Source organism: Haliotis cracherodii, unplaced genomic scaffold (genome assembly GCF_022045235.1).
Source record: "Haliotis cracherodii isolate W230 unplaced genomic scaffold, xgHalCrac1.p SCAF_6, whole genome shotgun sequence".
Classification (NCBI taxonomy): Eukaryota; Metazoa; Mollusca; class Gastropoda; order Lepetellida; family Haliotidae; genus Haliotis; species Haliotis cracherodii.
The window spans coordinates 21,225,142-21,239,324 of record NW_027266319.1 but is presented as its reverse complement, the minus strand read 5'-3'; the positions used below and the strand labels follow the sequence as shown (position 1 = coordinate 21,239,324).

General features: G+C 43.5%; 2 protein-coding genes across 2 annotated transcripts; both read right to left on the bottom strand.

Moving 5' to 3' along the window:
- Positions 1-1,088: 1,088 nt before the first annotated feature.
- LOC139446308 (transforming protein RhoA-like) lies at positions 1,089-5,469 on the bottom strand. The gene is made up of 3 exons (XM_071227657.1): positions 5,368-5,469; positions 3,411-3,577; positions 1,089-1,517 (listed from the first exon to the last, which is right to left on the bottom strand). Exons 2-3 carry the CDS (start codon positions 3,564-3,566, stop codon positions 1,089-1,091), a joined length of 585 nt encoding a protein of 194 aa, XP_071083758.1. The 5' UTR covers positions 3,567-3,577; positions 5,368-5,469.
- Positions 5,470-8,704: 3,235 nt separating this feature from the next.
- Positions 8,705-14,183, bottom strand: LOC139445587 (transforming protein RhoA-like). The gene is made up of 4 exons (XM_071226744.1): positions 14,098-14,183; positions 12,719-12,777; positions 9,914-10,080; positions 8,705-9,401 (listed from the first exon to the last, which is right to left on the bottom strand). The coding sequence occupies exons 3-4, from the start codon at positions 10,067-10,069 to the stop codon at positions 8,964-8,966; spliced, it is 594 nt and encodes a 197-aa protein (XP_071082845.1). The 5' UTR covers positions 10,070-10,080; positions 12,719-12,777; positions 14,098-14,183; the 3' UTR covers positions 8,705-8,963.

The window sequence follows — 14,183 nt, the reverse complement described above, 5'->3', positions numbered from 1 at the left end:
CGCTTATTACGTCGAATACGGTATGTTGCTTTTGCAATAATGCAACGGATTCTTATTACAAAGCCGCAAATATCAAAGTTGTTTTTGTGCGTGCTTGATTCTAAAGAAAATATAAACGATATTCTGAATGTGTCTCATGGAGATTATTAGCCTTTGACGAGCATGATACTTATTATATATTCCTAAAATATAATATTTACAATACGGATATACACGAAAATAATACTATGTTTATCATTTAAGGCGATTCTTAAAATAATAGATTTTTAAGATGTTCCTTTTGAAAACAAAAATGCATACAATGTTCGCATGAACCACCCAAGCTGTAATTTAGTGCCAAATGACTTGCACCCTTGTTTGTGTCCATGTTGTTTTGTGTTGTTTTTTCATATTTATATAGGGAGGGGAGACGTTTGATTGGGGATAGTACGACCTTTATTCAGAGAACATCTGCCGGACCAAGGTACTAACTTCTGTGAGATTTATTGTTTTGTAATTCTGTAAGACCTTTATTCGATTCGATACCTCTTTCCGTCAGAGGAAGTCTGTCTGGATCGAGCTACAATGTACAGTGTTTTAATGCACCAGACGGATGGCAGTTAAAACAAATGTTTTAGGCAGGAGTAAAAGATCTGCTTGAAATGAGATCGATCTGTGGCTTTCCCCGTTGGAGATAGGCATCGGATTTTAGTGAACGTTTTGATTGAATGATACTCCTATGTGTCATAGATTTCTCCGTCTGAGACAGGTGTCGAATCTTAGTAAAAGATCTTATTTAACGAGATTGGTCTGTACCTTTACACGATGTAACGTGGTCCCGACATATTTTATTTTATTTTTATTTTGATATCGACACAACTCATAGTGCTTGATCTTTTATCCGTATAATGCAATCCTGGTAACTCAACAGAAAACGATGACGTAACGGAATTATTTTTTTATTCAAACATCATATTGTTTGGTCGTCTGTTCATTACTTGAAACACAAATTCCGGGTCTAACAACGGCACCTCGCTTGTCCTCAATAGACATGGTGTCACTCTCTATACGTTGTACACCTGTGCTGCCCGCAGTCCCATCCATCCTTTTCACTTCAACTTCTTTCGCTGTGACCTACTAGACTCCAGGCCAACCTCGGCCACTCTCTGAAACAGCTCGCGCACACCGTCGTCCTGTTTTGCCGAGCATTCAATGAAGTCCACGGCGTGCAGCTTTCCCCTCATCTCTTGCCCCTCAAGGGTTGTCACCGGCTCCTGTTGAACCTTGTCGCTGCCACGGACGCTGCTGAAAGAATGATCGGAGTCTCGAAGGTCCTTCTTCGTTGCCACGAGGACGATCGGGCGGTCAGAGGTGACACTGTTCATCATCTCTGGACGCCATCTCTCCGACAGGTTCTGCAGCGAGTCTCGGTCAGTGATGGAGTAGCACATGACTATCACGTCCACGTCGTTGTAGGACAGTTGACGCAGACTGTCGAAAATGCTGCTTCCGCCGGCGTCACATATCATCAGTTCTATCTGTGAGAAGAGAAAGGTACGGTCAGACGCGGACATATGAAAAATGGATATCACATAACTCATTCAAATCCTTTACAGTGGTAGTATTTGTCCATATTTTATCAGGGTGTCGGGGAAGCTTTTAGTGGTTAAAACGCGCGCACGTCAGGCAAAAGACGATGGTTGGATTGCCCAGAAGTGGTACAACGGTATTTCTGAAATATTCCTAAAAGCGGCGTAAACACCTACTCGTAGGATATCAACTGGGATAGACAATGATGACGATATTCACGGAGTGGTACGCAACTCGTCCTTCCAGTAAACGTACAATATCGTGAGTGAGTATTGTTTTCGTGGGGAATCGAACCCGGGGATCCGGCGTGACGAGCGAACGCTTTAACCACTAGGCTACACCACCGCCCCTACAGTATCTAGAAGAATAGTGGGGTAAAGTTCTATTGTAAAGATTTCTAAAACCATTTATTTTCATAGTTTAGTTGTTGATATGAGCATGATTCAAACATGGCATTGGAGGAATCAGGGATAGCCCAATTGTCTAAGGCGCACAATTGTCTAGAAACATAATCGGGGCGCACCGGGATTCGAACCCACAATCATAGGTTTCTGGTGCGCCCAAGGGACGCAACTCTGCACAGCGAATCGCGGCGCCTTAGACGACTGGGCCACCCGTGCCCCCGCATTGCATTGTGTACAACATAGAGGCAGGAGGGTTTGCAGCCTAGTCTGCACCCTTCTTGTGGAGGAGCGGTCGGGTAGCCTGACGGTTAAAGCGTTCGCTCGTCACGCCGAAGACCCGGGTTCGATTCCCGACATGGGTACAGTGTATGAGGCCCGTTTCTGGTGTCCCCCGCCGTGATATTGCTGGAATATTGCTAAAAGCGGCGTAAAACCATACTCACTCACTCACCTTCTAGTAGAAAATTAAACGTTGTCATCAAACAGTTACAAACAGCATGCATTATTCTTTGCAATAGATGAGTGAGTGCAATCTCATTAAAATCAGAACCCAGTTCTCCTTATCTCTTAACAAAGATCTGAGGACATTCGATTACGGGTCACATCGCAACGACTTTTCATCCGACCAATCAAAGCGTCGCTTACCAGATCATGAAAGTGACGGTCGGAATGTGTTGTCTAATCATGCAACCTCGAAAACGTTAACACGGGGTATTCCGAACGACAGCTACGGCCCGTACGACTGATTCCGTCAAAATTATCGTCTAACTCTCGCTTCCGTGGGATAAACATTTGAACGGGGGAGGCGTTGCATGGTACGTGGGAAGCACTGCCATACAATCTCAACCATATATTAGACATTCCGGAATGTTCGTTTGTTAAGTTTTCAAAATTTTAATCGAGAACTTTGTCAACATATTTTTCAAGCGTAGCCTGAAATTGAAGTCGACAGGTTAAAATGAATGCCGTAAAGATCAAGAAAGCTGCTTTCTAATTGACTGATATCGACTTATTGTTAGACCTAAGTCATTTCAGTGGTCGGTCAAAGTTCGCGAAAGGTCGTTCTGACGTGACCCGTAATGGAATTTCCTCGGATCTTTGTTTAGCGGTCGTGAGAACTCAGATCTGATTTTAATGAGATGGTTCGTTGTTGTAAACAAATGCGACAGAATACATCATTTGAAAAGTTTCGTGATGTGAGCGTTTCTAAAAAGCTGGTTGTACAGATGTATAACCGAGACGAGGGCGATTCGAGGACTTCTCCGGCCTGATCTATCAACTTATCGGAAAATGTGCATTTACAACTATTCATTGATCGTGTGAAGTCATATACTGATTTCACAGTTCAGTGCTGTATGAAGCAATTTGTTGGTTACCCCCTTATTATTTTTCAAATCACCAACAATTATATAATGAATAAGTTACATGCACACGAACCTTTTGCCCTTTCACAAAGACAGTGGAAGCTCCCCTCTCAAACGTGGACTCAACCTGTTGTTTTGGGATGAATTGACCATTTAAGAGCCGGAAGAACAAGCATGACTTCCCACAGCCCGCATCGCCTACCAAAATAGCTTTGACCTCAGTACCCATGTTGACGCTACCTGAAATAGGCACGTCCATTAGACGTTGTGAGGAGGTCATCGAGCCACAGCCAAAGACAGGAAGAAAGAAAGTAACACATGCCTGAATCCGTCACAATTCCTTTTCTAAACTATACCAGTGTTATAACTGACAGTTTGGACATTTATTATATACTTCAGCGTGAAAGACTGTGCTTTCTGAAGTGATATTTTCATTGCAGTGAACATAACACTTGTTCTTACATACCTGTGGGTGTGAAACCCATTTGAGACAACTGGTATCCCAACATATGTGTGCAATCGAATTCCAGGCCCGTGGTTGGCTACTCCATGGTGAAATCCTGATGTCAGATTATGACGGACTACTTTCCTGATTGTAAGTCATTGATTAGTGGCTCGTGCTTCAGTCGAATGTTCGCCTACGTCTGTGTTGAACATTATGGGTTTTTTTAGAGTGTAAACCCCCTGGATGCCACATCGACATATATGTCACTCCTCACTTTCTCTCATTAGATACGTTTTGAGCAACACGTTGTTAGATAAATGGTATCTGACAGACACTCGTTTAGTAATCTCTATATATTTCACTGCAGTGAACATAACACTTGATATTTCACTATAGTGAACATAACACTTGATATTTCACTGTAGCGAACATAACACTTTGACGGAACTATTGTCATACAAGAGTTACCTCCCCTTGAATTGTCTCCCTTTATCGTGAGTGTCTCGCGAGTACACAAACTGTTGACGTCCTTTTTACGTTAGTTCCATGCTGACAATGCAAAATAATTACATATAGTCATTTATGGAGTTAATATCACTCCTTTCCGTTTGTTATTCTCTCGAAAATATTTTGTTATAAACTGTTCACTTCTCATTTAACTCGTCAATCGAGACTGTTCGTTTGCAAAGTGCCATTTTTGTTACTTGGCCAGCGAAACATGATATATTTCACTCGACAAATGAACTATCCTCTGTATATTAAATCAGTGGCTATTTGACCATTATTGAACGATATGTGACCAACATACACCTTAAGCTTCAATGAACTTGTTCTTTTCTGAAATTGTGAGAATATGAGGAAATTCCTTGAGGTTTTTAGAATCCACATACTATTAATTCCATTTGTCTCAGATATTTATTTCTGATTATATAGAATGAAGTCCTACCTTAATTGTTTTGCGGATTATGGTTGATCTTTGAGACCGAGATTTGGTGTAAGTGTGTTGGACACTGAAATATATCTCTCTTTGCACGGATTTTTATGGAGCTTTGGAATCAAGTTTTGATTTGGTTGTTGTTTAACGCCGCACTCTAGCACTATTCTAGCTGTACGACGGCGGTCTATAGATAATCGAGTCTGGTACAGACAATCCAGTGATTGACATCACAAGCATCGATTCACACAATTGCGATACGAAGACATGCATCAACCAGGGCAGCGAGCTTGACCACCCGATCTCGTTAGTCGCCTCTTACAACAAGCATAGTCACCTTTTACGGCAAGGGTTGCTGAAGACCTATTCTACCCCGGGTCTTCACGGGTATTGGAATAAACAAAAGAGAAATGGACAAGTTTTTAGGTTTAAGATAATCCACTGGAGTCTGGTTAACTCAGAGAAATTAGCCCATCCCCATCCCATCCTCCCTCCCCATCCTCCATACACACCAGACACTGAACAATGTAACCATGTGGGCCGATGGCCTGTATTTGTACGACAATCCGAGAAGTAACAGCAATATCTGCTGCATCGTGTCGACACACTCACTCACCAACTCTCTGGACATTTTACATGAACTATCCTTACCTATCGGACTTGGGTCTTTGTAACACAGCCTGGTGGTCTCCCGCCTCTATAATGGAGCTCTGTCAAACACAGAGTGAATCCGAAGGAACACGAAACGATAAAACAATTGAAGATGTGTATCCGGAATGTCACGTTTCCTGCTCAGATGAAGAAAGAATTGATCGACAATCTTGATAACATCAAACTTTGCTGTCAAGTAATATCGTGTTTATTTGCAGTATCCGGATTTCAGACCTTTAGACAATGTTTGCATGATTTGTTGTTTAACGCTGCACTAAGTTTTGTTTGTTTCTTTATTTGTTGTTTAACGCCACACACAGCAATATTTCAGCTATATGACGGCGGTCTGGACCAGTCAATCCAGTGATTTGCATCATGAGCATCGATCCACGCAATTGGGATACGATGACATGCATCAACCAACTCAGCGAGCTGACAACCCGTTCGTATCCTCTTACCACAAGCATAGTCGCCTTTTACGGCAAGCATGGGTTTCTGAAGACCTATTCTAACCCGGATCTTCACGAGGCCGGCCGATTTGAAAAGTTGTCGCTATCGCTATATATTTTTAACCAACGAATCAAGCCACCTCTTTTCTTTGGCTGAATAAAAACATACACACGTCACTACTACATCCCATAGCAGCCGAATGTGAATGAGTGAGTATGGTTTTACGCCTCTTTTAGCTATGTCCCAGCAATGGGGCTTTGGGGGAAGCTATGTGGTTAACGCGTTCGTTCGTCACCCGTGCCATATTTATTAAACAACTTAGTTTTGACTTAGCCAAGTCAGAACTTAACCTGGTATTCACGAAGCATCTAAAACTTAGCTAGGTCTGCACCATTCGTGACCAACTCATGTTATTCCGGGACAAGCCGAATCTTCTAGCAGGGTACGGAAAGGGGCGAATGGTGACGAATGCCAAAGCCCGAGCAGCCGACTCATTCGTCACCACTCGCCCCTTTCCGTAACCTGCAAGATGACTCGTCCCCCTATCGATGAAATACGACGAACCAATCAGAATGCGCGTATGATTTCAAGTTCTTCGTCAAAGAATCCCTCAGAAATAATTTTTAATTGTACATATGTCTTACATCTAAATATATACCCAAGACATATTTAAATGTGTTCAATCATACTGTATAATTCCGCACGCCCCGGTGTGCTTTAAATTGCATCTGGAATATATATAATATATGGGGAAATATATGTGAACCATTACGCAACGAGTTGACAATTGTTTTAGGTATGCACGTTTGCGCTAAGACGGAATTCGGTCGCAAAAATGACCATGAGAAGGGCACGAGTCGCTATTCAGCTGGTCCCGGAATAACACGAGTTGGTCACGAATGCAGCCGACTGCGTTGGGAGATGGAAGATCATACTGAACACAATTCTGTGAGGTATCAACGACGAAGGAAGATAATGTAGCAACAAATATAGTGTTGCTTCCCCGGGGGTCGCAAGCCAAAGGGTCAACATTACTCAAAAACTAGAACGTGTCAACAAAATGGTTTGATCCTTCCAAGGGAATTTGGTGCTTTAAACTTGATGAAACGTTTCTTGAGTGAATGAGTTGGGTGTAACGCCGATTTTAATATTATTCCAGTTTTATCACGGCGTGTCAGCTTAAAATCCCGAAGTGATGCAGGTCTCAGACGTTTGCCACTTCGGTGAAACGAACACGGGTATGGTGCTGACAAATCTAGAAACAATATTGGGGCAAACCGGGATTCGAACCCACAATCATAGGTTTCTGGCGTGCCAAAGGGACGCAACTCTGCACAGCGAATCGCGGCGCCTTAGACGACTGGGCCACCCGTGACCCCTCGTCTCTTCAGATGATTGGTAAACACGCTGGGTGGGCCGATACATTTTTAAGTAATAATATACCGGAACGTCGATAGCAGTCTGTAGTATGTTCACAATGTCGCGGAGGATATTCAGGATAGAACAATAAAACCAAAGGCACATAACCATGAACCTACCCATAACTATGTCCGCGTCAACCATATCGGTCGAATACCACGGAAAGGGTTGGAGAAAAAAGTATCAAGGGAACAAGGATGCGTCACGTGACTGAATTTTGCAATTCCGCGAGGCAATATTCGTAACATTAATAGATCCAGTGAAAAGGTGATGTGAAATAGAGTTTAACGTCGCGTTAAAGATTATTGCTTTTACCGCATTCGACGTAATAAGCACCCAGGGCGCTCTCAAAATTAGAAACAGGGGGCTCTTATAAGAATATTATTTTGGTGAAAAAAACAGAGTTGAAAGATAAATTTCATGGTTATGCTGACAGCCTGAAATGTTTATGTACAACAGATATATTTTTGCAGAATTTGATTGCCCATAATTAAGGGTGCACATAACACACGAGTGCGTATCATACGCGAAAAAATAAGTCTCGTGTAGATTGATTAATCGGAAGGGTGCCAACTGGGATTGTTCACTAGCCAATATATCAGCAAATATCGCCGTGGGCGCTTATTAGAGCGGGGCGCTTATTACGTCTTATACGGTATATAGCGAGATCCACTAAGAAATATCTATTGGTTGATACGTAATTCTCATTGGATTATACAGTGCAACATGTGTGAGTGTAGGCTGGAACCTGATTGGTTGAAAACCGTGGTTGAATTGGATTCCATCATGAAATTGAGTGTGAGTGAGTGAGTGAGTTTAGTTTAACGCCGCTTTTAACAGTATTCCAGTTATATCGCGGCGTGTCAGCTTAATGTGGGAGGAAAGCCCGAAGTGATGCAGGTCTCAGACGTTTACCACTTCGGTGAAATCCACGAGCACTGGTATGGTGCTAACAAACCTAGAAACATAATCGGGGCGAACCGGGATTCGAACCCACGATCATAGGTTTCTGGCGTGCCCAAGGGACGCAACTCTGCACAGCGAATCGCGGCGCCTTAGACGACTGGGCCACCCGTGCCCCCCTCATGAAGTTGAAGATGACTTGATTCTGACCGGTCTGTCAGAGGTTTCATATTATTGATAAGCTCTGATCGAAACAACGGTGGCCGCATCACCTCGGAGCTTATATCATATAGGAAAATACTTCCTTCTCAATCATTAGAAATATATACGTCGTATGAATACTTTTCGTGTTGAACATAACATTTGACAATGATTTTGATGAAATTGCGTTCTGAGACAGGCATCGAATTTAAGCAAAATGATTTGATTGAAATGAGTTTGACCTGTGCCTTGAATTTCTGTATGAGACAGGTATCGAATCTTAAACAATGGTCTTATTTAACGAGAGTGATCTCTACCTTAACACGTGGTCCAGACAGAACTGTTTCACATCAAACTTCTACAATAGTGCTTGAGCTTTTATCTGTATAATACAACCCTTGTAACCCGTGGCTTAAGATGACGTTACAGAACTATTTTTTATTCAAACATTATATTGTTTTGTGGTCTCCTCATTAATTGAAACACAAATCCTGGTCTATCATCGACACTCCGTTTGTCCCGAACACACTATATATTGTCGTTGATCTAAGAACATCGAATAAACATGGCGTCACTCTCTATTCGTTGTACGCCTGCGCTGCCCGCAGTCCCATCCATCCTTTTCACGACTGCCGACAAAACTTCTTTCGCCGTGACCTACTAGACTCCAGGCCAACCTCGGCCACTCTCTGAAACAGCTCGCGCACACCGTCGTCCTGTTTTGCCGAGCATTCAATGAAGTCCACGGCGTCCAGCCTTTCCCTCATCTCTTGACCCTCAAGAGTGGTCACCGGCTCCTGATGAAGCTTGTCGCTGCCGCGGACGCTGCTGAAAGACAGATCGGAGTCTCGAAGGTCCTTCTTCGTTGCCACGAGGACGATCGGGCGGTCAGAGGTGACATGATTCAGCATCTCTGGACGCCATCTCTCCGACACGTTCTGCAGCGAGTCTCGGTCAGTGATGGAGTAGCACATGACTATCACGTCCCCGTCGTTGTAGGACAGTTGACGCAGGCTGTCGAACATGCTGCTTCCGCCGGTGTCACATACCATCAGTTCTAACTGCGGGAGGAGAAAGGAACGGTCAGACTCGGACAAATGAAAAGTGGACATCACGTTACTAATTCAAATCAACCACTATGGTAGTATTTTTTCATATCTTCCGTGGCGTCTGGGAAGATTTTAGAGGTTGAAGCACTATAAAAGACCAGTTTCTACCCTCGCCGAACTGGTCTGGTCGTAGCGCCACCAGTGGCTATTACGAGTTATGTCCCTTCTATGTCCCTCCAATTGACCAATCAGATTCCACACCTCATATCACTGGAAACTGCTTCAAGCAAAATGATTAAAAAAATGAAACGATTTGCAAATTTTCTGTCGGCGCCCAGTTGGCGGTTCACATGCTTTGTAAATCCCTCAGTCGACCGAAATCTGCACTTTAAATCCATGCATAATGTCGGGGTCGTTACGCGATTTGGATTGGACTATGCATAGGCCAGTGGACCAATTCTCCCGGCACGATGTAGGGTGTTCATTATTAATATGATATTGAATAAATTACATGCAGCACAAACCTTTTGCCCTTGCACAAAGACGGTGGAAGTGCCCGTCTCAAAGGTGGACCCTGCTTCATCGTTGGTGATGAAGTGACCCTTTAAGAACCGGAGAAGCAGGCATGACTTCCCACATCCTGCGTCGCCCACCACAATAGCCTTGACCTCAGTACCCATGGTGACGCTAGCTGAAATAGACACGACCTGTATAAGTTATGAGGTGGTCACCGAGCGATGCCTTAAGGCTGGAAGACCTTAAGTAGCACGTGACCTTGTGTGAAGAAAAAGCCCAGTGAATCCAAAACATACACGATAATGTAAGCCTCGTTTTTAAGCCGCGCATAGAATAAGCTCTCGGTGAATACCTTTTTACTATATATACATAATATAATGATATACCGTCATCACTAAGTACCCTGTCGGGAAAAAACATCATACAAGTCACTTTTACAACTTCACCCTTCTCCTTGAAGATCCGCCACCGTGGTCTAGTGGTAGCGCTACCGCCCGGAGAGCGGGAGGTCCGGGATTCGATTCCCGACCGCGTCATACCAAAAGACGTTAAAAGATGGTACTTGTTGTTACCCTGTCTGGCGCTCGGCATTAAGGGGCTAAAACAAGGACTGGTCGGCTCGGAGTCAGTATACTGTGTGGCTTGTGTTGCGTAATAATGTTGATTACCTACAGTTGTCTACAGCCTAGTGTTTGTTGTTGATTAAGTAAGCAGTCTGTGAAGAATTATTATTGACGTATTTATCTGTGAGAATTTATTTCAATATTTGTTTGCGTTTATGGAGTTAAAATTGTAAAAATCGGCGTACACACTTTGCGTGAACGCAAAAAATATTGAGGTCAGTTCTTAAATAAATCATTTCATGAATACACAAATTACACACAAATTAATACGCCATCCATGCCTGAAATGGGAACCGAGTCATAAGTGTCTGGTATTATGTCATGATGCCCCGTGACAAGAAGTGGTATCTGATTGCAAATGAAGCACTTCCTAGTCGTCCTTGTGAATAGTCAGACGGGAGATCAACGTGTCACAGAACTCGCTTCCATGAAGTGAGTGAGTATGGTTTTACGCCGCATTTAGCAATAACAATGTAACGGCGGGGGGACACCAAAAGTGGACTTCACACATTGTACCCATATCACTGGGCCATTGTTATATGACTGCGGTCTGAAAATAATCGAGTCTCCAGTCCATTGATTGTCATCACGCAATTGGGATACGATGACTTGTAACCAAGTCAACGAGCCTCATACAACAAGCCTGGTCGCCTCTTACGGAAAGCATGGGTTGCTGAAGACCTATTCTAACCCGGATCTTCATGCGACGTGAATGTACGTGTGTGTGTTTGTATGGCCTGATGCCGATTTACAGTGCTAGCTCACTGAGATACGACGCCTCAGTTTAACATGAATACTCGACTCAGACACTCGACTCCGAGCCGATCAGTCCTTGTTTTAGCCCCTTAATGGCGAGCACCAGACAGGGTAACAACAAGTACCATCTTTTAACGTCTTTTGGTATGACGCGGCCGGGGATCGAACTCCGGACCTTCCGCTCTACCACTAGACCACGGAGCCGGTCAATGGGTCCATGAAGGGAGTAGTGGGCTTGAGAACAATTCAGTCCAAAGGCTCACGGATGTCTGCAATACTGGCATAGTGCCTCCATAACAATGAGGATCCGTTACAGAGGTCAGAGTTGCATATTGCTTTTATGCGCAGGCTATTATATTTTTATATTAATAACTGCATCTGTGGGTTCTTGGATCTCTAAGTAAGAATTCTAAAATTGCTGGGTATGTATTTTTTCAGTCTCCCTTAATCACCATTAACATAGGGAGCCTAGTGGTTGAAGTGTTCGTTCGTCACGCCGAAGGCGCGGGTTCGGATGGGTACAACGTGTAAAGCGCCTTGCTGGTGTCCCCCGTCGTGATGTTGCTGGAATGTTGCTAAGAGTGACGTAAAACCTCACTCATTTGTTTAACGCCGCTATATATGACAGTGGTCTGTGAATAATTTGGACCAGACAATCCAGTGATTTGAGCATCGACTGAGATACAATCACACGGAATACACCAAGTCACCGAGCCTGCCCACCCGATCCATTAAGTCGGCTCTTGCGAGCATATAGGTTGCTTGGAACTTATATTCTTACCCAGAATCTCTATGGGTATGGTTCTCCACACTTATACGTAATAAAGGTTTAAGTGTTCGCCCATCATGCCGATGGCCCGGGTTCGATTCCCGACACGGGAACAGTGTGTGATACAATTTCTGGTGTCCGTCGTGATATTGATGGAATATTGCAAGCAGCGGCGTCAAACCATACTCACTCACTCCACATTGCTACAGGCAGGTTGACTTAGATCAGCCCCTTCCCATCTTCCCTTCCCCATCCTCCATACGAGGGCACGGGGGCCCGATTCGCTGTGCAGTGTTGCGTCCCTTTGGCACGCCAGAAACCTATGATTGTGGGTTCGAATCCCGATTCGCCCCAATTATGTTTCTAGGTTTGTCAGCACCATACCAATGCTCGTGGGTTTCAACGAAGTGGTAAACGTCTGCGACCTGCATCACTTCGGGATTTCCTCCTACATTAAGCTGACGCCGTGATATAACTGTTAAAAGCGGCGTTAAAACCGACTCACTCACTCATCCTCCATACCCACTAGACACTGAACAATGTAACCATGTGGGCCGATGACCTGTATTTGTACGACAATCCGAAAAGTAACAGCAATATGTGCTGCCTTGTGTCGACACACTCACTCCCCCACTCTCTGGACATTTTACATGAACTATCCTTACCTGTCGGACTTGGGTCTTTGTAACACAGCCTGTTGGTCTCCCGTCTCTATAATGGAGCTCTGTCAAACACAGAGTGAATCGTTTGAACACGGAACAAAATAAGTCCCAACTGAAGTACGTGCTTACATTAGTGCGGAGCCGGGCTTGACCTAGGTGTGACATGATGGAACACGCGGCAAACTGCACGTTACTGGTGTGTCGCCTCAATGAAGAGGGAAATATTTAGCTGCTGGTCGCTAGGGCTTTAAACATGCAAATTTGTTATCAAGAAATATCGTGGGTATTTGCAGTACCCGGAAAACATGGATTTCAGACCTTTGGACAATATTTCTTTAATCTATTTTACTCAGCAAATATAAAGCCAGTTTTGGACGATAACTACCTTGGATGAATTCGCTGTTTCGTTTGACGTCACCGTCTCTATCACAAACCTGCCTAACAATTGCTCTCGCACATGAGTTATTTTAATTGGACGTCTATTTTAGCCCTGTGTTATTCGAATCGGACTACGGTAACGATTTGGTGGAAGTTATTTACCGCAACAGTGTGAATAACCTCTGATTGCAACAACTGAATTAATGGCCGCCTCACCGCGTAGCTTATATCACATTGGAAAGTATTTATTTCTCAATCATTAAAAATATATACGGTGTATGAATACTTACTTTTCGTGTTTGATATAACATTGTTTTCTCATTTAAATACATTAAAGTTTGTCAGACTTGATTTGATAACATTATGTTCTAGGGCCATACCGATGTGTTAAATTCGCTGTCATTTTGTTTATACCATGCATGCCTGGCAATATATACTTACGATACGGTAACACACAAGAGGAATAATTTCTTTATCATATGATGTAACTCTTGAAATAGTCCATGGTTAAGATGTCATAGTGAGTATATTTACGCCGCTTTTAGCAATATTCCAGCAATATCACGGCGGGGGACACCAGAAATGGGCTCCACACATTGGACCCATGTCGGGAATCGAACCCGGGTCTTCGGCGTGACGTGCGAACGCTTTAACCACTAGGCTACCCGACCGCCCCTTAAGACGTTATAACACTGAAGGAACATTAAAAAACGCGTATAAAACGATGCTAGAGCAGACATCGCAACTGTTTATAAATACTGCTACGTGATTCGAAGCCATACTTTTACAGAACTAAACTTATTGGAAACATTATTCAACAGTTTATTGACAAAGTTGACAATTTCTTATAAGTATGAGCTTATTCGAAGTAATTCCTGCTTGGGCACATCATTAATTTATTACACTTACCACATCATGATACAAAGTTTATCGGATTGAATGATCACATCGACAACTGTCAATCATATGATAAAATATGTTTATCATACGCCATATATACATACCTCGTAGTCGGTAGTTGTTGCTGGTGCATATAGACACAGTCGGCCGGCACGGTGACAGGCACGCACGAACGGAAGTCATGAAGCAA